This window comes from Taeniopygia guttata, chromosome 14 (genome assembly GCF_048771995.1).
Source record: "Taeniopygia guttata chromosome 14, bTaeGut7.mat, whole genome shotgun sequence".
NCBI lineage: Eukaryota > Metazoa > Chordata > Aves > Passeriformes > Estrildidae > Taeniopygia > Taeniopygia guttata.
Window position 1 is genome coordinate 5,637,493 of NC_133039.1, and position 22,037 is coordinate 5,659,529.

Below are 22,037 nucleotides of genomic sequence, written 5' to 3' on the forward strand. Positions count from 1 at the left end.
GAGCCTTCTCTTCTCCAGGCTGAACAATCCCACTTCCCTCATACTTTCCTCCTAGGAGCTGATTTCCATCCCTCCACTCTGTGCCTTTGAAGGTGCCAAGGCTTGGTTTGTAAAGTAAATAATGTTCCAGCTGCAGCATGAATTCCTTGCAAGTTCCAAGGACCGGGCTGGCAGGCAGAGCTGTGGGGTTGGGACAGGCAGTGGGGCACAGAGGGGCAGAGCCCTGGCTATGGGGGCTGTTTTTAGGGATGGGAGGTGGCTGTGCCTCCTCATCTACAGGGACAACTCCCCACCTAATGCTTTGCTCTCCTCAATCTCTTGTGCCACAGGTTTGGGGCTGCAGGAAGGAGGGTGCTGGCATCAGGCTGGTGCATCCCCTCAGGCTGGTTTCAATTTAAAGCTGTCCTGCAGGAGTCAGGCAGTTTGTTCCTGGGTTTCTGCCCCTCTCAGCACTGTGCTACCGAGTCCCCATGTGTAGCTGATGGATTGTACAATTCCAAATGCCAAGGGGCTGCTGGCCAGCTGAGAGTTGTGCCTTGAAATCTGGATGCTGCATCTGAATTGGATCAGCCATCAGAGCCTGCTAGACCTGAGCAGCATTTAGGAGTCCTCTGTCTGTCCGTGGGCTATTGAGGCATCTTTGGCTTGGGAGAGTCCCAGGGTGAGATGAGAGAAGGGGTGGGATGGTCGCTGGCAGCACACAGCAGTTTCCAGGGTTTCTTGAGCAAATTCTGCATGGAGTGGAGCCAGGACTGTCCCCGTGGGTGCTGTAGTGGTGTGGGAGACAGGGAAGGACCAGCCTGCGGGTCCTGCTCAGCATCCTGGGGCTTCAGCATAGCAGATCCCAGCTGGCCTGCCTGGGGCTCCCCTCTTTGGAGCTGCCCCATGCAGCAGTGCCCTGTGAGCTCCGGGGCCCATCCCCAGTCAGCTAATCCCGCTTGCAGCATGATGTGCCTCTCATCTGCTTCTGGTTCGTCACCTGGTTCATTTGCAATCTCACCCTGTCTCGAGGCCCTGCCCACCGGTAACAGCCCTCCATAACCGTGTGTTCTCTCTCAGCATGTCACTAATCCTCTGCCCAGGAGCCCATCCCTCGCTGCCACGTCTGTGCCCGGGCATCGCTCCCTCCCGCGCGCCGCCCGTGCCCCAACATCTCTGTCTTCTGTCTCTCCCAGAGTCTGAAGGAAGGCCTGACTGTGCAAGAACGCCTGAAGCTTTTTGAATCCAGGGACTTGAAGAAAGACTAGTTCTCCCCGCTCCGCTTGACCACGCGCACCTCCCAGCTTGAGGCAGCACAGCACCAGCACCGTTTGTCTCTCGTTCCTTACGATGTCCTCGCTGTCGTTCGTCCTGACGCCCCGACAGGACCCGGCGCCGCGGTGGCGGTGCCCCCCTCGCCTCCCCGGCTCCTTTCCCTGCTTGTGACATGCTCCAGAGACTCTGAGAGGGAGAGGAAGGGATTGGAGTGGGGTTTCCCCCCTCTCTCTTCGGCGCTTTGTAGGAGAATCCTTTCTTTACTGTAAACCATTACACTAAGTGTCAGTATTAAGGCTCAGTAGCCTGTTAATAAGCTATAGCTCTGTCGGGAAGAGCGAGCAGGGCCTGGGTGGTGTCAGCCAGACCGAGCTCTTACTGCTGTCTAGAGACCCCGTGCTCAGAGCACACCAGGAGCCTGATCTAACATTGATCTCGACTGCATTACTTGCACCTACAAGGGGGGAAAGCCGGGGAAGCTGTCGGGGAGCGCGAGTCCGCAGCCTGGAGGTACAACACTGACATCTCGCTGGAGAAGGGTGCAAGAAGTGATCCTCCTGCCCCGTGACTGTGCCGTATCCTGAATGTAGGTGCCACCGAAGCCTGGCAAGCTTTGGTGGCTGCCAGGTGGTTATGGATGGGGAGCTGCAGCTACTGAAGTGCACCATCGAGTCCACCCCGTCGGCGCGTCCTCGCTCCCGTCTCGCTGGTGGTCGGAGTTGGTGTTCCAGGGGCCGAGCTGTAAGATCACTTTCTTGCCTCTGTTAGATCAAGCCCAGCACTCTCTTTTTGGTTTTTTTGTTTTTGTTTTGTTTTGGTTTTTTTTTTTTTTTTTTTTGCTGTTACTCCCTTCCTCTCATTGAATCTCGTGTATCCCAGGGTCTGTGCGCATGTGAAACTCCCTTTTCCTAGTGAAAGGAAACTAGAGTAGAAAGTAGAGCCAATATTGACTGAAAATGCACAGTGCTCAATGCATATAATGCTCATTTTTTACCAGCTTCTTGAATTCAACTCTTCTTGTCAGCAGGGCAGCTCCTATTTTAATTCTTTAATCTTTTCCTGAAATAAAGATCTCAAAACCAGTATGTGCTTCAGACCTTCTCAGTCCTAATAGCTTCTGTATTTAAAACATACAGTTTAGCACCGTGAGACAGACAGATGCATACAAACCAAGGGATGAGGAGCTGGTAGCACTACATGGTCACAGTTAGCTGAGCAGAGGCTTCCTAGAAGAAGCCTGTGCTGCTTTGCAGGTGTGGAGCTTCATCCCTGGATAAATCTCAAGATGCCACCTGGAAGGTCACCAGGGCTGAAGGAGACTCTGGCACGTTGGTTTCCCAGCCTGGTTGGGATGTGGAGATACCCTGGGCCTTCATCCAGAGCAAAGCTTCCTCTTGTCCTTCGGGCACTCAGCCAAGGCTGAGGCCAGCAGCTCCCAGTGCTTCCCTGCTGGTTCTGGGTCTGGTGCTTGGTACAGGCACAGCTCTCAGAGCCCCAGTCCTGCCAGGCTGGACCAGAGCAGCTGCTGGAGTTCTCTTCATTCTCCTAGGAGCAGAATCTCTTTTTTCCAGCCACAAGACCTTCAGCAGGACATGTGTTACTGAACCATGGTGCGAGTCAGGCTCTTGTCCAGCTTGGCACCTCACAGCAGGACTTGGCAGCTGGTGCTGCCCAGAGGAGCCCTGCTTGTCCCCAGGCATGATGCAGGGGGCAGAGCAGCTGTTCTGCTGGGATGCTCTGCCTGCCTGGGTGTGCATGGAGGGCCTGGAGGTGGGAGCAGGGTAGGAAAGATGCTCAACCTGTTGGCACAAAGCCTTTCCCTCATCAGCAGTGCTCTCAGGTGTGTGGGTGTGCAGCCAGGCACTGCATGTGGTTCACCACAGCACTCCCATGGTCTGGGCTCTGGAGAACCTGGGCTGTTCCTACCACGTCCCACCTGGATCACCTCTCCAGCCACTTCATCCCTGGCTGCTCTGGCTGCGTGGTGAGCTCTGATCTCCTGGCAGAGGCCTGTGAGGCAGCCTGGATTTGGGATGGCACATGGGCCTTGTCATTGTCATTGCTCTTCCCTTGCAGGATGTCACTGGCTCTAGGAGAACCCTCCTCCTCCTCTTCTCTTCAGTTCAGACTTGGGATGGGACTTGGCCCTTTTTGGCCAACCAAGCAGAACATTCTGATCTCCTTCTCACCATGTGGACCCTGCCCTTTCTGAGATTCCCCAGCAAATCCTGCTCATGTGCTCCCGCTTGTAGGAGCAGATGTTTCCATGGGGAGTTGGGCTCCTCTGGAAAAATAAATGGAGAATCTTGGTCTGCTGTACAGACAGGGCTGAGCAGTGGCCTTGACCTCATCAGGACCAGCTGCACCCTCTGGGGCAGTGCTTGGGAAGGATGTTTGGGGTGTGTTTAGGGTGGGAGCTGAGAATTCTGGGGGTCACTGAGAGGAAGAGGAGGGAGGAAGGTCCCTTATGCAGCCAAATGTTCTGAACCCCTGCTGAGGGTTCCGGGCTCACTCTGGTGAGTCTGAGCATCTCTCCAAGGCAAGGGGCAGCACTTTACCTTTACTGTAAAGAAAAAGAACCTGCAGCACCAATAAACAGCCCCAAACTGAAATATTCCTGCAGAGCCCAGTACTTGAAAATAAAGGGAGAAGTCCTTTAATTCATAGCAATGATCCTCAGTTATTCTCCTGCTTCTTCCTGCTCCTGACTTCATCCATCTTTTGGGATTAATCAGTGGCTATTTAAATTAGACTGTGTGGGCAAGCTGCTGCATGCTGCATCACTCCACACTATTGATAGCACCAAAAAGGGAGGTTTGGGAGAACTCAAGTGCAGCGAAGGCACAGGTCTTGGAGCCTTGTTGGCTCCAAGTAATCTTATTTTTCCTGAGTAAAATTTTCCTCCCATTTGCATCATCTCCCCTGAGCCAGACTGAATCCTTCTTTAAATGTCACCTTTTCTCATGTATTAAAAAAAGAAGTAAATTGTGTTCATTTGTTTCAAAAATAGAACTGCTTAGAATTGGTGCTGGCTTGCAAACCAGAAAATGCCCTTTTTTTTGTACCAGAGAGCTGGGCTGCAGCAGAAGTGCTCACATTTTGTACCTACGCTATTTGATGGCACTTCCACAAGACCTTTGCAGATTTGTCCTGGTTTGGATACTCAGTTTGTTGTGGACACTCAAGCACACGCACACTCGCTGTGGTCTGCCTTTGCTCTGTATTTTTTCTCATTTTTAGGTAAAGAAAAACTTTCTTATTCTTCTCTTTTTAAAAAACAAAAGTAATTTAATACCTGTATAGAATTCCAAGTGTGCAGTGTAAATATTTATTCCTCAGCAGTTTGCAGAGGGTTCTCTTGTGACTGAGTTGTGGGTTTGATTTTTAAGGCTTGTTGTAGCACAGAGGCCCCACTTGTGGGTTGGGAGAGGAGGAAAGAGTGTAATGTGTCCAACCCACCCCATCTGCCCTGATAAACTACTTTTTTTAGGGGTTGAGGACTGTTATAAATACCTTTTCAAACCTTTTCTGCTGTTCTATGCTTTTAGCTTTGAAGGTACCTGTCTGAAGATTGTGTACAATCTGTTTGACCACTGTAACCTACTTTGCTATAGATTTGGGGTATTTTTTTCCAGTCAGAGGACTCAATAATCTTGTGTTTGATAGCAGCATCAACGCTGTGCATGTGCAAACTGTGCCCTGTTGTTCCAGAGAGCAGCAACAACTCCCTGCCAGCCACAGCCGCCCTGCACACACCCACATCCCACGGGCTGTAACTCACTGTGTAACTGCAAATGCAGTGGAACTACAGCAACAAGAGCCAAGGCACTGCTGCAGACACGGGGAAACAACAACCTCAGCGTGAGGCTGCTGAGGAAACAGAGGGTGTGGGATTTACTAGAGAAACCTGACAAGTTGGTACCAGCTGGACTAACCCAGCTGGCTCTGAACTCGTGAATAATGGGTGCAATTAGCATTATTTTCTTCATGCTTTCTACACCCTGTGTGCAGGACAGGAGTGCTCACTGTTTGTTCTCCCCCAGAGAAAGCAAAGCATGTAAAATACTGGAGACTATGGTAAGTAGGAAGCAGGAATCCTCTGGCCTGGCCCGTGTCCACCTTCCTGGAGTTCTGGATGACTTGAGAGTTTAAAGAATCACTTGGAAGGATGGAGGTTTGGGGAAAGGGAGGGAAGGAAGCTCTGAGGATGAGGGTGGTGTCTGATGTGGCAGTTCAGGTATTCATGGCCAGTCGTCCTCAGTGGCCTGGGAAGAGCTCGGCCTTGGCTCTGTCTGGGCAGAGCTTCACCCGCCTGCCCAAGGATGGGGACTCGTTCTGGGTCACATCTGGGCACTGTGCCCTGCCACGTGTGCCTGGAACAGCCCAGGGGCCTGTGAGCACCGAGGGTGGAGGAGTCCTTGCCCAGAGCTGTTGCTGTGATGATGTGACAGAGCAGCCAGCCCTCAGCTCCAGCTGTGACAGACCAGCAGTGCTGGGATGCTGCAGCCTCGGGGCTCTCACACACCATCCTTTTCCCCTGCAAAGGGGAAGGGTGTGGAAGGCTCCTGTTTCTCCACGTGTGTGAGTTCCTGTCTCCTTCCCTTCTCCCTTCCACTCCCAGTTTATTCCAGTGCTTTTTTAAGAGCCACCATTCCTGATCAACTGCTTGCTGTAATAGAAACGTCACTTTTTCTCACTGTATTTATTCCTTACAAACCTTGTGTGACGTGCTAGGCTCCCCTGGATGTAGCTGATCATTTTTACTTTGTAAATATAATTACTTAACTTTACATTAACTATATGGTAATAAACTATTTTTGCACCACCCTTTGCATGCCGTGTGTAACAGGTTTCTCTTTCTAAAAAGAAGGAAGAATAGGGCAGAGGTCAGCACATGAAAACGGAGATGTTTGTTTTTATGGCTGCATTTCACATAGGAAATGTAAACAGGCAAAACTTTGACAGCAATAATATATTAAGTATTTTAAATCTAGTGCTGCTGAATGGGATTTACTGGAGAATGACCTTCCCCAGATGCTTACATACAGATAACATCATTTTCTTTCCCCCATGCAAACTTTCTCAGAACAAATATAAAATCTGGGGATGTCCATGTATCATAAATATCTTAATAAGGATCTACAGGAATTAGAATTCAAAAGTCAGATGAGGCTGTTGATGTTTTCTGTGAAAATGTTTTATTTAACAGTACCAGTCACAACACTACTGGTAACAAAAACAGTAACAGAATATAAAAATCTCTTTTCATTTTGAGCGATATTAAGGCATTTTCTATTCAGTATAAAACAATTCTTACATAAGACACAATTTCAAGTTTGAAATTCTTAGGTTTACATCATCTTTGTTCCACACTGGGCTGTGGGAACAGAGATGTCACCTTCCCCTCGCTGTCCCCAGGCCGGTGCTGTCAGGCGAGGGCACAGACCATGACACGGTGTCCCAACACCTGAAAGAATTTCTGAAAGGGTTTCCAGAGCCCACCTGAACTGGGTGGCCCAACTCTGGCTCTGTCTGCTCTCCAGATAAATACTGATCCCAACGAATAATTTCTCTCATTTCCTTCCAGACTTCCCTACACTTCCTTGCTGGAAGAGAAGCTGTCATTACCATTTGTGCTCGATGGTTTTACACTGCAGCTCTGCTAACCTTTAACCAAAAGAAACATGTACACAATCAAAACTTAAAAATTGTTGCTATTTCCCACCAATTTTCTTTTACCAACTTTTAACAATTAATGCCAACAAGAAATGTAACCAAGGCACTTAATCTATAGAAACGCTTAACTCTGCTGTAGCCCTCTTATCTCTCCCTTCTTCATCAGTGTAGAGGAGCCCTTGGGCTACAATTCCACTTGGAACTGGCTGTAATTCCATTCCATATCCTGAGCTGGAAAATGTTCCTTTTACCACTGAAACACACGCTCAGCACTGTATGAACACACCTGGTCTGCACCAGGGCACAGCAACGAGCTTGCCCAAAGTCTTAATGCCTATGGATGCAATTCTGTCACTGTCACCCTCAACCAAACACTTGTGCCATTCCCTCTAGCACGGGAATGACCCACAGCAAGGGTTCTGTGGCATTTTGGGGCAGAGAACACTTCGCTTCTCTGGAGACATTTACCAAAGTTACACCCAGATGGACAAAACAATGATAATAATAAAATCTGTGGGTGTTATCATGCTCCACTAGCCCTGTGAGGCAGCTCAATCATTTACTGCCTTTCGGAAAAAAAACTGTAATTGGCAGGATTGTACTCCTCCCAAATCCTTTCAAACTCATCCTGAAAAGCCTTCACATACTCGGCGTCCTCCACCACCAGCACATTCTCCCGGTTGTTCTGGATGGCCTGGGTGGTCCAGTTGAGGGAGCCTGTGATGAGCATCCTCCGGTCCACGATGGCGAACTTGTGGTGCATGTACCCGCTGTGCTGGTCGTGGCGCACCTGGATCCCTGCAGAGACACGGAGGCGGCTCAGGGCTCGGCGGGGCCGCCGCGGGCTCGGGGCCTCCGCCGCGCCCCGCAGCAGCCCCGCAGCAGCCCCGCAGCAGCCCCGCAGCAGCCCCGCGCTCACCCGCGCGGCGCAGGCGGCCGATCTGGGAGCCGTGCAGCCCCATGAACTGCGCGTCCGTCACCAGCCGCACCCGCACCCCGCGGCGGTGCAGCAGCTGCACGGCCCGGGCGAGCTGCGGGCAGGAGAAGGAGAAGAGGCAGAGGTCGAGCGAGCGGCGGGCGGAGAGGAGGCGGCGCACCAGGCGGCTCAGGGCGGTGCCGCCGCTCGGCAGCGGGCACGGGCAGGGCCGGGCGGGCGCCCCGGGCTCGGCAGCCTCGGCCAGCAGCGCCTCGATGCAGCAGGGCTGCGAGGGGAAGAACAGCACCTCCCGCACGGGCCGGGCCCGCCGCCAGGCCGCCACCGCCAGCGCCACCGCGGTCACCGCCGCCGCCGCCAGCGCCGCGCCCCGAGCGGCCCCCGCCGCCCTCATGGCCCGGCCCGGCCCGGCCCGGCCCGCGCAGCCGCGGCGGAGGCGGGCGCGGCCTGCGGGGAGGAGCGGCCGCAGCACGGGGCCGGGCCGGGCTCCGAAATCCCGGCCCCGACCCTGCCCCGGGCTCCGAAATCCCGGCCCCGACCCTGCCCCGGGCTCCGAAATCCCGGCCCCGACCCTGCCCCGGGCTCCGAAATCCCGGCCCCGACCCTGCCCCGGGCTCCCAAACCCCGGCCCCGACCCTGCCCCGGGCTCCCAAACCCCGGCCCCGACCGCCGAGACCTCCCCGGTGCCGCAGCCCTGACAGCGAACCCTTCACCACACACCGAGCCCTTGCAGCGGATGCTGCGAACACGCAGCACATCCTTTAATCACAGAATGGTTTGGGTGGGAAGAGATCCCGAAGATTATTCACTTCCCACCCCATGCCATGGGCAGGGACACCTTCCACTATCCCAGGTTGCTCCAAGCACTGACCAGTCTGGTCCTGGGCACTTCCAGGGATGCAGGGGCAGCCACAGCTTCTCTGGGAACCTGTGCCAGGGCCTCACCACCCTGATGGGAAGGAATTATTTCCCAATATCCCATCTAACCCTGCCCTCTGGCATTGGGAAGCCATTCCCTCTTGTCCTGGCCCTGCAGGCTCTTGTCCAAAGTTCCTCTCCAGCTCTAAGGTCTCCCTGGGTCTTCTCCAGGTGAACACCCCCAGCTGTCCCAGCCTGGCTCCAGAGCAGAGCAGCTTTAACCCTTGGAGCATCTTTGTGACCTCCTCTGGACTCGCTCCAGCAGCTCCACATCCTTGTGATGAGATGGGCCCCAGAGCTGGAGGCAGCTCAGCAGGTGGAGTCTCACAAGGGTGGAATAGAGGGCGACCATCACCTGCTGGCCCCTGCCGGGCTGAGGGGACAGGGGTGGCACCGCTGGCACCAAAAGCCTTGTCCGTAAGGGCAGCCAGCAGTGACCCAGCACTGGCTCCATCACACGGCAGCTGCAGCACTCACCGCTCCCAGCTACACGCTGCTCAGCCAGGCAGAAATCGCACTGGAATAAAGAATTATCCCGCCTCAATCAGTTTGTCTCTGAGGCGTATCGTTTGGAGGGAAGGAGAGTGCTGAAAGATGTCTGCAGACATGATTTTTTTGTTAATTAAGTTGTGCACATTCCAGCTCTCGCTGACGGCAAAGGGAGCGCCCGTGGCCTCAGCTGCGAGCTGCAGGAACCTGCCCAGGCAATCATTTGGTAATCCCACGCCCAGATGTGTTCTGGCAGGCAAGCACAGCTGGGCTGTAGGTTCACTGACTTGGCAGCTCTCCCCCTTCTCTCCTGTGGGCATTTTGTAAGTGTTAAGTTAGTGGTTTCCTTGCCCTGGCTCAAAACTGAGTCTGCTTGTCCATTGTTTCAGGTCAGGATGGAGAGGGACGAGCGTCGTGCACGACTCACCAAGAGCAAGGGAGAAGCAGCAGCCTCAGGCTCGACCTTCTGCTCAACCCTTTTGCTGTTTGGGAAGGAACCACTAGGTTAGGTTTTGATGCTGGATTTCTTGGGAGAGCTGTTTTTTTAAAAGACAAAACCAGTTCAGCAATCAAGGTCTCAATGCCAAATGACGTCTCACCTGCTCTGTTACACAGCTCTGGACTGGCCCAGAATCACCTTAAAATACACTTTACTAGGTCAGGCTACAAGAAAATACAAAGAAAAAAGACCTGTATTAAATTCTCTGCAGTAGATCTAGGCTAAAGATGCAGGAATTTTCTGGATCAGCTGCTGCTTTCCCCCACCACAAGACACACACACACAGAAAAAATAAACACAAAACCAGGCTTTGTTCATTTTACAAAAATAGCTCTTATGAGATTTAATGCCTGTCTCCATTTTACAGATGTTCCAGACAAAAATCAACCTCCGTATTTTATATATAAGAACAGAATTTGTGACAAGCTGGAACATCCTCTCTGAGCTTGAGTGAGTGTAGAAGGTCACCTGGGTAAAACCTGCCTTTAGCTTGCTCAAAATATCTGTGGTAACGTCAAGTGTTCCCAATAATGATCCAGAAAAACAAAAAGAAAAGACATAAACCCCAGACTTCACAACAGAAACAGAGATTCCTTACAGAACAGCTAAGGAATATCTGGTTAGGTAATTAAAAAATGCACCAATGTTTTCATGAACTATTAAGCAAAAATGGCTACTATAGAGTTATATAAGGGAGCACCTACAGGTTGAATCTCTTCTGCTTTATTAGGAAGCTAAAAAAGACAGAAGAGAACCTTATCCTGGCGAGGTTATCTTCATTACCTGGAAGTTCTGCAACCACAGGCAAAACAAGGCGAGTATTTTCCCTTCTGAGAGGCAAGCAGGCTGCATTTTGAAACTTCTAATTTTACAATTCGCCCTCCCAGACAAGATTTCCAGAGCAAATGCTGAAACTGTCTCAAGTTAAGATATAAATAAATAAAGAGGAGTGACAGGACTCCCATGGGATGTCCTGACTTATGCTACAGCAGAAAATAGTCTCTTAAATCTGAGCACGAAGTGGTTTGAAATAATTTACATGTGATCCATACCCTGTGACGTGCCTCTTATTTTTGGTTCTTGTTCTCTCAGGCATTGAGGAGATTTATGTGGGATTTCAGTGAGATTAACCATATGCACTCCCAGGAGTTCTGGGTGTTGTCACAGGCCTGCCAAGGAACCTAAAGGTGAGGCCTGCTGCCACACCATGATGCTTAATGAGGACAGGATGGGATTTTAATTAATTTAGCTGATTCTTTGAGCGTTGCTGTGTTTTAGTCTTGAGTGTGCACGCCTAGATTGAGAGCTGAGTTCCTGGAGAGACAGCAGCACTGTGGATTAGCACTTATTAGTCCAGTCTCACAGCAAGTAGAAAAGACTCAAGTCACACTTCAAGTTGGTTTGAGGACCAGGAGAATAGTGAAGAAGCCTCACTATCCACCAAAAGCACAAGCTGCAGGCTCAGCAGAGGTAACCAGGGGTCCCTGACCTTCCATGAAGGCAGCAGGGAGGTTGGGCACCCTTTAATTCCGGCACTCTGAGGATGTTGGGCTGCGAACTGTTGACATCAGGTGGGACTTGTAGGTCTTGCTCAGGCCGGTCATCCAGAACTTGAGAAGTTTGACATTGTCCTCCTCTGCAGCTCCCAGAATGCTCAGCAGTTTTTGGGTATCCTCCTTGGGTCTGCTGTCCACTTTAGTGAATTTAAAGAGGACTTTCACTTTACTGCAGGAACAAGAGATTCCTGTCATTATCAAATGGACTCACACACCATCTAACAGGGAACAAGGAGGAGCTGGAGCTTCTCTTGGCACCTACTGCAACTAAATGTTAATAAAAGCTTCAACCAGTGTTTCATTGAAACTATTCCCATGCTTTGATGAAGGAGGGTGATTAGTTAGGGAGATGACTCATTTTCAGTAATAGTGGGTGTATTTCTAGTTTGGCTTTTTCATTCTAGCAGAAAGTAGAACAATTAATTGTGACAACTGGGAGACACATCCAATGCCCATCTGCCTTCAGGTAAATTCACAAAGTCATGATGTTCCATGAATTATTTCACATGACTGACTGGTCTTCCTTTACAGCTGCCTGCACCTCTGAAATGCAGTGCCTGAAGGCAGGACCCGGGCATGTGTTTGGGTGTCACCTGTGCTGGGGTATGGCCACACTGACAGGCACAGAGGGATCTGCACATTTAATCCTCCTAACCAAGGTGAGGCAGACAGGTGTTGTCATGCAGGTAACCTACAGATGTGTGAACTGAAGCATAAAGGTTAAGAACTGCTGAAAGCCAAGAAGAGAGCTAGGACTAGAGTAGGAAATTCTTAACTCCTGACTTAATTTGTTCCTGTAAGTCCAACTGAACTGCAGCAGAAGTCAACAGACTAAAGTGGGTCCTGCACTCTGCTGTTGCTGTTCCAGGAGCAGCACCAAAGCTGCTCCTCTGGAAGCAAGGGAGATGTACTTACTTCATCCACTCCTCCTTCAGGCAAACAAGGCACTGATCCACAACATCCACAGAGAGGTTCTGGTTGGTCAGGGCAGCTTCGATCTTGTTCAAGATTGTTGGGCCAACTGCAGGAGCAGAAAAAGGGGGAAAGGGTGAGAAAGAGGACACACAAGCTAAAGGTTACTGATTACACCTTTACTGCTAATAATTGTTAACTATATCCCCCAGTAGCCTGCTGGGATTTCATTTCCATGGAAGAGGAGCTAAAGATCATCCCATTAGAAAAACATCTGACCTAAGAAGCAACATGGAATTTAGTGAAGGACCCTGGGACATCTAAACAGGTTCAGGGGCCTTTGTTTATTCTTCAGACCAACTTTTAAACTCCTGCTTAGCTCTTGTTGTCCTTATCAAAAGATCATTAAACATACAAGGTTATGAAAAAACGTTCATGCTTCTTTGTACAATATACAAACATACATATAAAAACACAAGCCCTCAACTAATACTTGATTTAATGCTCCTCTTGTTAAGGGCAGTTCCTGGATACTTAGTGAAAAAAATAAACCAGCAACCAACTCAAGGCATTCCTGGACCACTTTTTGGAAGTCCCTAGGAGACCTTTTTCCCAGCAGTCCATGGCCTATTAAGTTTGATGCTGTGGTGGAGAAAAGACCTTGCAGTGACTATTTTTGTGCAGAAGTTTCTGGACATGCCACTGACTGGATGGAAAATAAACTGGTGTATTTATACACATGGGATCAACAACAGGAAGAGCACTATGCAGAGAGCAAGTCTCTGCTTTGCATCTTCAGGGACAAAGAGGAAGGATGAGCCATCTGCTGTGTCTTTTGAGACACTCAGTGAGGCCAATTCATCTAAATTAAGACTTCCCAGAAAAGACAAGACTGATGGACCTGACTCAAATCACCTCTAGGTGCAAGGGTTCAACTGCTGGAAGGAAGTAGGTAAAAATAAATTTTAAAAGTCTGGGTATTTCTCTATCAGTCATATTTGACCACCAAGTGGAACACGGAAAATAAGGTGATGTCATGGTTCTTACAAGTTAGCCTTACTCAAAATAAGCACACAAATATCCCAGGATTGAAAGTGTTCACTGTGGGTTACAGAATTTCCCTACAATTTTTCTTATACCTGTGCTACAGAATCCATTTCTCATTTATGAAAACTAATAGGAAAAATGCTGATCTGGTAGAGCAAATCTTTTATAATTGAACAATCTGTGGTGAACCTCACCTCAAGCAGCTAAACCTCAGCTGAATATTGACCTGGCTTCTATCCAAACCTCCTTAAGGACCAGTACACGAAAACCAGTTAAAGACCAAGATGCTCTTTTAATCTCAGTGACAGAGGCTCTTTCTGCTGCCAAATCACCCACCTCGATCTGCTGCAACGGGGCTCCCACTGGTGACAAGGAACTCGTACTTGTTGAGGGACTGCTCATCATCAAACAGGGTTGGGTAGAGGCTGGAGCGGGTGGCAGCACGGACTTCCACCAGGACTGCAAACTCTGGGACAACAAGAGCCCAAAAGAGCATGAGCTGTGCTAGCCCAGCTTCTAAAACACAGCTACAGACCCTGCTTTGCCTAGAGAAGGTGTCACAGCTTTCAGTCACTGACCAGGCAAAGACACAGGGAAAACAAAATGAAGTCGTTTGGGCTTTATTTCAGGCAGCCAATACTTATTAAAAAAAAATAAAAAATCTAATGTCCTTTAACATGACATGACAAGGAGAGGGTTCTGCAACAGGTTCTTACCAGATGACAGGATGTGGGGTGGGATTTGGACGTGTGGGCTCAGGCCCAGGAAGTTGCAGCGATACGCCTCCTCATACTGGTCACTGTAGGGGATGATCCGCACGCACCCGATGGGCAGCATCGTCTGCAGGGGAGGAAACCAGCCAAGAGAAACTCTGGAATTAAACAACTAAGTACAATTCTCTCCCTGACTTCCAGGGCTAAACCTGAGCTTAGCTTTCAGGCTAAGACCTGGAGCACTGCTTAGGCAGATGCTCCTGATTTGGGGGATCAAAGTAACCTACTCAGCCTGAGAGCCCCTGCAGTCGCTGAGGACAAGCAAGATATCCAGAGGTTGAGGGGATTTTGTTCTGTGCATGTTTCTAGGTTTTTTTTCGTTGCTGTTTTTCCAAAACCATATAATTTAGAAGACACTCTTCACAGGATTATATCTCAGATCATTATAAAGGCTGGAGTAGTAGAGAAATACATGTAAAAATATGCAGCCAAGAAACAAAAGAGAAGGTTTCTACCCGTAGGACATCAAAGGCAGATTGGACAAGATCCATATCCTGAGCTTTCCAGATGACCTGGTTCCCCATCAGAACATGCCAAGCCAGCATTCGGAATGCTGATGCCCCAAGAACCTGGAAAAAAATACCCAAACCATTCTGCATTGGTTATAAAAATGAGTGAATTGTCTAGTTTGCCCTGTTAAAAACATGAGTGACAGGTACGAAAATGGCTAGACCTGAACAGCAGGAATGGACATGGAAATTCAGCACATGAACCTTGGGCACATGAAGCTTCCCCCTCAGCCAGGTCACTGGGAGCACAGGAGAAAAGCAAGATCCACAGAGAATAATTTATTATATTTATTATATTAATTTTCCCTCTGAAATACTTTTTTTAAAAGCAAATATTACTTGGTTTTGAAGATGCTGCACAACCACTGTATTAAATTACTCTTCTTGGGAAGAAAAGAAGTGCAGAATTTGAGAGAAATCATCTGACCCCACCCCACATGACTGATGATCACCAGAGGCCCACATGAGGAAGGGAGTGTGCCCAGAGATGCAATCATGTTCCTTAGCTGGGCAGGCACTGTGCTGAACACAGCACCAGGGAATGTGCAGATTGGAGGAAATAAATGGATCTTTAAAAAAAAAAAATCATTATCAGGAGAAAAAAGCTTGTGAACTCTGCAGCCTTTCTTACCTGTCTCATGTGCCTGAGAGAGCGGAAGACAGACAATCTCCTGTGAGCCACGTTCCAGCTGTTGCAATCTGGCATCAGAGATGTTTCAGGGGAGCTTTTGGACAGCTCCTGCCCTTCCACAACATCTGGCTGAGAAGAAGGCTTCTCTTCTTCTTCAGAACCATCCCAGCCTTCTGACTCTTCTTTCAGATCTAGCAAAAAAAATAAGGGAGATTGGTCATAAAAATTGCTGCTCTCTAGGAATGGAAAGTGGAAAGTGCTCACAAGCTGCAGCCACGTGATTTTGGGTGTATGTGGGAAGAGAGAGCTCAGAACACAGAAACTGAAAGTACTGGCAGCAGCACAGACACACTTAAGTGTTAATTCAGATAAAAAATAACTACTGAAGGGTCAAGAAGGAATTTTCATCTTCTGCAGAACAGAAAGTCACATTTTTTGATCAGCTATGTTCTCTATTCTTGTTTTAAAGGTTATGGACAAAGCTTTGTAGATACTAGTCTACATGGTTAATAAAATAGTTCAACACAGGGAAAAAAAAAAAAACCCAAAGAAACTATGATCTTTACTTGTAGACAGTTTGTAGAAAAAGAAGTAAGAAATCCATATGTTGTGACTGCAAATCCTTCTGGCTGTACAGATTCACTGGGAGGGCCAGCCCAGCCACAGAGAGGAACAATCTTGATGATGCAACTCTGCTATTCAAGTGACAAACACCAGTGCAGAGAGCCTTTGAGGTGCCTGGATTCCACATTCCTGTCAGAGCCATCTCCAGATGGGAGAGTGCATCAGCTGCTGCAGACACTACCAGGAAGGTGAAGCTGATGAGCAATAGCTGTGCTTAAGATGCTGACCAAAGGACTCAGTGTTTCACCATCTAAAGCATTCTCAGAGGGGGTTTTTGCAGCTCTGGAAACCTCTGTCTCACCTGCAAGTTTTTCCATCTGAACCAGGGTGTCTTCTGTGGGTGCTCCCTCCAGCAGCTTCTCTGTAAGCCGGCTACCACAGGCCTTCAGAAGCCTGGAGACATTGAAAGGAAGAGAAGCAGAGTCATGTGGCTTGCCAGGTGCAAAAATCCAGTGAGACTGATGTCATGATGTCAAACAAAACATCCAAGCATTAACCACTTTGTGCTACCTTCCAGCACATCCCTGTGCTTTGCTCAGTGTGGGATTATCAGCCCATTTTACAATCCCTGCCACATAAAGTCACCCAGCATTCTGCAATTTCTTTGTGCAGCATGATTATTTCCCCATCCAAATCACATGGCAGTGTTGCAACCCTCCCTGTGGCATCTTTCCAGGGAAGTTTAATGAGCCAGTCAGGCACTGGAGGAGCCCAATGGCTGCATCTCCCACACTGCTGATCCCAGCACAGGAGCACTCCCAGGTGAACCACCACGGTCTGTCACGTGTGAATTCCAGGTGCAACACGCTGGGGGTAGGAACATCTTTTATTCTTTTCTTCCACACTGCAAAACCTTTCCATCTGCATAACCATGGCTTCTAGTCTCTGCCATGTTAGTTTACTTCACAGCAAAAAGACATTTTTTTGTCCTAAAGACATCAGTGTTGGCTCCTTCCAATTCAGACGCTATTTAGCAAAGTCTAAGTATTACCTCAAAATAAAAAAAACAAACAAACCCAAACACTGAAATGGCATTCCCACTGTTTCAGGACATGGCAGCATCCTCCAGAGGAAGGAGCTGAGAAGAGCAGTGGCATTACCAAGCGAAGGAGGTGTGCAGGCAGGCCCAGAGGTTCTCGTCGTTGGTCAGGGACGTCAGGGAGCGCGCGGCGTTCCCGTTGCGCTGGTGCAGGAACGGGGTGAAGGCCGTGTTCATGCGCTGGGCACGCTGGGGGCACCCAAACTGCTCTGCTTCAAACACCTGCACACACAGCAAGGGCAGCGTCACGCACTGAAAGAGGTTCAGGTTTTGCTTGCAAAACTCAGGCAAAAAAAAAAAAAAAACCACCCCAAAAATACCAAGTGAAAAGGGGGTGTCACACACACACATCCGATCATGGGAGAACAGAGAGAAGGGATATCTTATTTTCAGATGGACTAAAAGTATCATTAAGTAACACTTGTGCTCCAAAGTCATTGTCCTTGCCAGATTTACTTAATTACATTTGTAATAAATCTGTTGTCTACGAGGCCTGTGAAAAGCATTGAGTGTTTCAAAGGACAAAAACACCCTGTTCCTTCCCTCTTACACCCCCAGACACTGAATCCTGGAATGGTTTGGGTTGGGAAGATCAACCTGTTCCAAATCCCCCTGCCACAGGCACCTGTCACCTTCCACGAGACCAGGATGCTCCAAGCCCTATCCAACCTGGCCATGAACACTTCCAGGGATGGGGATACACACCATCCTCCTGAGCCATGTGTCAGTCTTAATGACCACCCTGGCATGAGCTGGATCAGCTTTTTGACTCAGCTGCCAATCAGGCACCATGATGCTGCACTGACACTGAGCCACAGGGACTTTGTGCACTGACCCACCTTCAGCGCTTTGCCCTGGAGCTCATCAATGATGCCTCTGATTTTTCCCAGCAAGAAAGGCCAGGAGTTGATGAGGTAAATCCGGTCCATCATGATGGTGATGATGCTGTACCAGCGCTGGAAACCTCGGGCCAGGCTGTCTTTGATAAAGAAGGTGTGGCTGAACACAAAACCATGCTGCTCATCTCCAAAAAAAATAGGCCCTTCACGTCCTGGGCAGACCTGGAGGGAAGGGACACACACCAAAGTTATTAAACACATCACAGAGTAACCAACTAAACAGCATCCTGCACTTTAACACCCACTTGGTGAATAAATGAAGTCTTTATACAATACTATCCGGAAAGCGTGGTCAAACAGCCTCTCAGAGATATCCTACAAACGCTCCAAATCCTTCAATTTAACTGTATTTTAAGAATTCAGCTCCATTCAACTACAATACTGAGAATCCAGAAGGAATTTCGGTGATCCTGACACACAAATGTTCATTAATCTGTGAGGTTTTTCCTTTGTGTCTGTTAGGATGAATATTAATGGTCTATAAAGGGTAATCAACACCACATTCAGAGGTTTTTACAAAAAACAAGTTATCTTACAATGGCAAATAATAAGTACAGGGAACAAAACCAAGAAGGGCATATTTTTAGCCTCACAAGGTGAGATGAAGGAACCCTTGAGGTCATCAAAGATCAAGCTTCAAAAATACCATAAAAAATACCACCAATCCTGGAATAAACGACTTGTGTGCCTGTCTTTCCACCTGGTTCTCTCCATGTTTCAGTCTGCACAGAGCAGCCAGGATCAGCAATGGACTGTCTCGGATTTGAAGTGATAGAGGAGGCACAAACAGCATTTCCCTGTCCTCCAAGGCAGTACCTCACAGCTGAGGCTGCGGACGCAGGCCTGGCGCACGATGCTGAACAGCTGGGGGTGGTTTGGGTGCTGGTGGCTGACGTACTTGATGGAGGTTTCCTTGTCGTGGCTGACGTACCCCGGGTGTCCTCCTGCAAGAGAGCGGCAGCCCTGAAGGCAGAAAAGCAAATCCAGCCATAAATGAGCGTGCAGGTTCTGAGGTTTCCAAAGAGCTCTGACTGTTCCCTCCAAAACACCGTAAAATCTTATTTACACACACAGACAGGAACACAAAGACTCAGAAGACAAGGAAGGTGAGTCAGAGTCAGGATTTTAACTTGGCTCCTCTCACAAAACTCTGATATACTTCTTCTGCTTTTATGCTCATTTTCTACTATTTAATTCCACTGCGAACTTGGTGCTGGTAAAGTTTAGTTACAGCAGTTGAGAAACCAACTGGCCAAACAAAACTGGCCACAACTGAAGGGAAAGTAAATAATAAATATGTGAGAGGAAGTACTGATAGAAGACAAATATGAGAATCATGGAATGGTTTGGGTTGGAAGGGACCTTAAAGAGCACCTCATTCCACTCCCTGCCATGGGAAGGGACACCTTCCACTATCCCAGGCTGCTCCAAGCCCCATCCAACCTGGCCCTGGACACTTCCAAGGATGGGGCTGCCACAGCGTCTCTCGGCAACCTGTGCCAGGGCCTCACTACCCTGAGAGGGAATAATTTTTTAGTATATCTAACCTAAATTTCCCCTTTTTTCAGTTTCAACGCACTACTCCTTGTCTTATCACTGCAGTTCCTGATGAAGAGTCCTTCTCTGGATTCCCTGCAGGCCCCTTCAGACACTGGAAAGGTACTGTGAGGTCTCCAGACAAACTTCTGTTCTCCAGGCTGAACAGCCCTGAATGACTGAGAATATAATTTTCCCTATTGTTTTAATTGTTTTACATTTTTTTTGTTTCCTAACCAATACTGCTCTTACTATTCATAAGTTATCTGATCTAATCTAACAAAATAAATGTTCCTCAAGGATGAGCAAAGCATTTCTCAGCCACAAGAGAATCAAAAATTACAGAGCTTAAAGGGACCTCAAGGTCCTGTCAAGGTGTATGTGTTCAACAACAGCTCCTTCATCCTCTTGTCATGGATCATCAGGATTAGAGTTAGGACTAGCTTGCAGTTTATGAGGACTTGGAGAGCTTCTGGCACTGACACATACAAAACAAATTCTATTCACATTTTTATTTGTCTCTAAACAATTCAATTTACATCAAAGAATGCCAGAGCCCTTTGGCCAAGCCAAGGACGGAGATCCCCACGCACAGATTTTCCCACTTGCCTCACACATGTCTGACTTCTTTGGCCCTGGGCTGCTGGAGTCGGCGCTGGCCCCTTCAGCCGGGCTGTGCGAGCGGATCCTGCTGCTCATCTGAATCCCACCTTCCTCCTCCTCCGCCTGCTCGTTCTGCCCGGAGATGTCCCCGCTGCCGGCGCCCTGCGGGAGCGGCGAGTGCAGGACCTCGGTGCAGAACAGGGTGCGAGGGCCGTGGAGCTCACAGAAATGGCACAGGGCAACGATGGCGTTCATGGTGAGGGCTCAGCACCGCCGGCAGGCTCCTGCAGCCAGGGGCAGAGCACACGGTCAGCACACGGATACCAGGGCAGCTCTCAGCCCTCGCTGCTGCTCTGCATCCCACCCGGAGCAGCTCAGCCTGAGACTGAGACCTCCAGGACCATCAAGTCCAACCTGTGACCGATCCCCACCTTGTCACCCAGCTCACAGCACTGAGTGCCATGTCCAGTCTTTCCTTAAACACCTCCAGGGATGGTGACTCCAACACCTCCCCAGGCATTGCACTGATCCAGGGCCAATCTTCTGTTTGCTGATGGGATGGCCTCAAGCAACCCCACCTGCCATGCCCAGGTGCTGGACACTGATCCAGGACACGTCAAGCCCCGTGGGGGTGAATGGGGCTGGACCAATCCATCAAGCCCAGACACCTCCAGTATTACAGGGACAGGGAATTCCTGAATGGTTTGGGTAGGAAGCAACCTTGAAAATCACCCAGTACAACCTCCTGCCACGGGCAGGGACACCTTTCCACCAGAGCAGGTTGCTCCAAGCCCTGTCCAACCTGGCCTTGGACACTTCCAGGGATGGGGGAGCCACGGCTCCTCTGGACAACCTGTACCTCCCCACCCTGACAGGCCAAATTCCTTCCCAATATCCTATCTGAGCCTGCTGTCGGTTTGAAGCCGCTCTCCCTTGTCCTGTCACTCCACACCCCTGTAAACAGTCTTGTCCCATCTTTCCTGTAAGTTCTATTTAGGTACTGGAAGGCCACAATTAGGTCACCCCGAAGCCTTCTCCTTTCTAGGCTGAACAATCCCAATTGTCCCAGCCTTCCCTCAAAGGACAGGTGCTCTTCTCCCCCGATCACCTTGGTGGCCTCCTCAGGATCAAGGCTGAGCTCACACCAGATTCCCCGTGCCCGGAGCCTCAGGCCGGAACTGGCCGGCGCTGCGGAGCACCCACGGAGCCGAACGCCTCAGGCCCTGCCGGAGCCAGCGTGTCCCGCGGGTGCAGTGTCCGGTTCCCCGTGCCCCGTCACCGCGGTCCCGCTCCCCGTGCCCGCCGCCCCCGCTCACCGCGGCGCCCCCGGCCCGTCCCGTGTCCGCCTCACACCGACTGACCCACCGGCCCTACCACCCCACCGCCAGCCGGGGGGGAGCAGGGACAGACAGCGCCCCGCACGCGTGCCCGCCGCCGCCGCGGAGAAGAGAGAAGATGGAGAACAAGGTAGGAGAGAGAGACAGAGAGAGAGATGAGGAGTCCGTTCGTACCGCGGGACTGAGCCGGCCGTCCCGCCGCTCTCCCGGGGAGCCGCCCCCCCCGGCTGCTGCAGTGGCTCGGTCCAGGCCCGCCCTGTCCACAGAGGCCGGGCGGAGCCATTATCTCAAAGGAGGGGGGTGTGAGGAGGTCTGGAAGGCGCACCCTCCCCGCCCGCGCTACACCTGCCCAGCTGTCACGGCGCAGAGCGGAGCAGCGGTGTTCCATCACCGGGGACACCAGAAGGGACAAGCGGCAGCCAGCGACCCGCGGGGACCGCCCCGGGAGCGGGCGGCGCTCCCCCCGCGGGGTGGTACGGGCTGCGGTGCGGGTCACGTGACCCGCAGGCTGTGGGAGGGGACCGGGAGTGGGCGCGGGGGGAACGCCCGGAGGGACGGGGACGGGACCGGGATCGGAACCGGGGCCGAGATCGGAACCGGGGTCGGGTTGGAGCCTGCCGCATCAACGAGCTTTGCCATCGGCTGTCGCAGAGCCCCTTCCCGGGACTTTCCTCGGCCTCAGGGCGGTGCCATGTTCTCGCAGGCTCGGCGTGACTTCTCCATTGGAGACTCAGCACCCACCGTCTGTGTTAATTCCTTAAAGTGCTCAGAATGTTAGATTATGGCAAATGAAGGTTTCAC

At 50.4% G+C, this 22,037-nt stretch overlaps 3 protein-coding genes across 16 annotated transcripts in view; 1 reads left to right on the forward strand and 2 right to left on the reverse strand.

Annotated features, from left to right (window-relative positions):
* Positions 1 to 6,082, forward strand: part of MPRIP (myosin phosphatase Rho interacting protein) — a 77,084-nt gene extending 71,002 nt beyond the window's left edge. For 10 of the 12 annotated variants that reach the window (XM_030284776.4, XM_072935652.1, XM_072935647.1 and 7 more), the window contains one exon: positions 1,176 to 6,082. In XM_030284776.4, the coding sequence (XP_030140636.4) occupies positions 1,176 to 1,247 (72 nt within the window). In that variant the 3' untranslated portion in view covers positions 1,248 to 6,082. The remainder of the gene's footprint in view (positions 1 to 1,175) is intronic. The other 2 variants (XM_030284780.4, XM_002188689.7) reach the window with 1 other exon arrangement.
* Positions 6,083 to 6,429: 347 nt separating this feature from the next.
* Positions 6,430 to 8,288, reverse strand: PLD6 (phospholipase D family member 6). The gene is made up of 2 exons (XM_030285039.4): positions 7,850 to 8,288; positions 6,430 to 7,728 (listed from the first exon to the last, which is right to left on the reverse strand). The coding sequence occupies exons 1-2, from the start codon at positions 8,256 to 8,258 to the stop codon at positions 7,490 to 7,492; spliced, it is 648 nt and encodes a 215-aa protein (XP_030140899.2). The 5' UTR covers positions 8,259 to 8,288; the 3' UTR covers positions 6,430 to 7,489.
* A 1,791-nt stretch (positions 8,289 to 10,079) lies between these two features.
* On the reverse strand, positions 10,080 to 21,660 carry FLCN (folliculin). Of its 3 annotated transcripts, none has more exons than XM_030284730.4 (12): positions 21,411 to 21,660; positions 19,906 to 20,183; positions 18,577 to 18,723; positions 17,701 to 17,922; positions 16,923 to 17,083; positions 16,124 to 16,215; positions 15,199 to 15,389; positions 14,514 to 14,627; positions 14,002 to 14,125; positions 13,622 to 13,753; positions 12,242 to 12,347; positions 10,080 to 11,495 (listed from the first exon to the last, which is right to left on the reverse strand). In XM_030284730.4, exons 2-12 carry the CDS (start codon positions 20,152 to 20,154, stop codon positions 11,294 to 11,296), a joined length of 1,740 nt encoding a protein of 579 aa, XP_030140590.1. In that variant the 5' UTR covers positions 20,155 to 20,183; positions 21,411 to 21,660; the 3' UTR covers positions 10,080 to 11,293. The 3 variants fall into 3 exon arrangements, with proteins under 3 accessions (XP_030140590.1, XP_012433289.1, XP_030140589.1); XM_012577835.5 differs by lacking the exon at positions 21,411 to 21,660 and adding an exon at positions 21,216 to 21,345; XM_030284729.4 differs by lacking the exon at positions 21,411 to 21,660 and adding an exon at positions 21,008 to 21,223.
* Between the last annotated feature and the right edge of the window lie 377 nt (positions 21,661 to 22,037).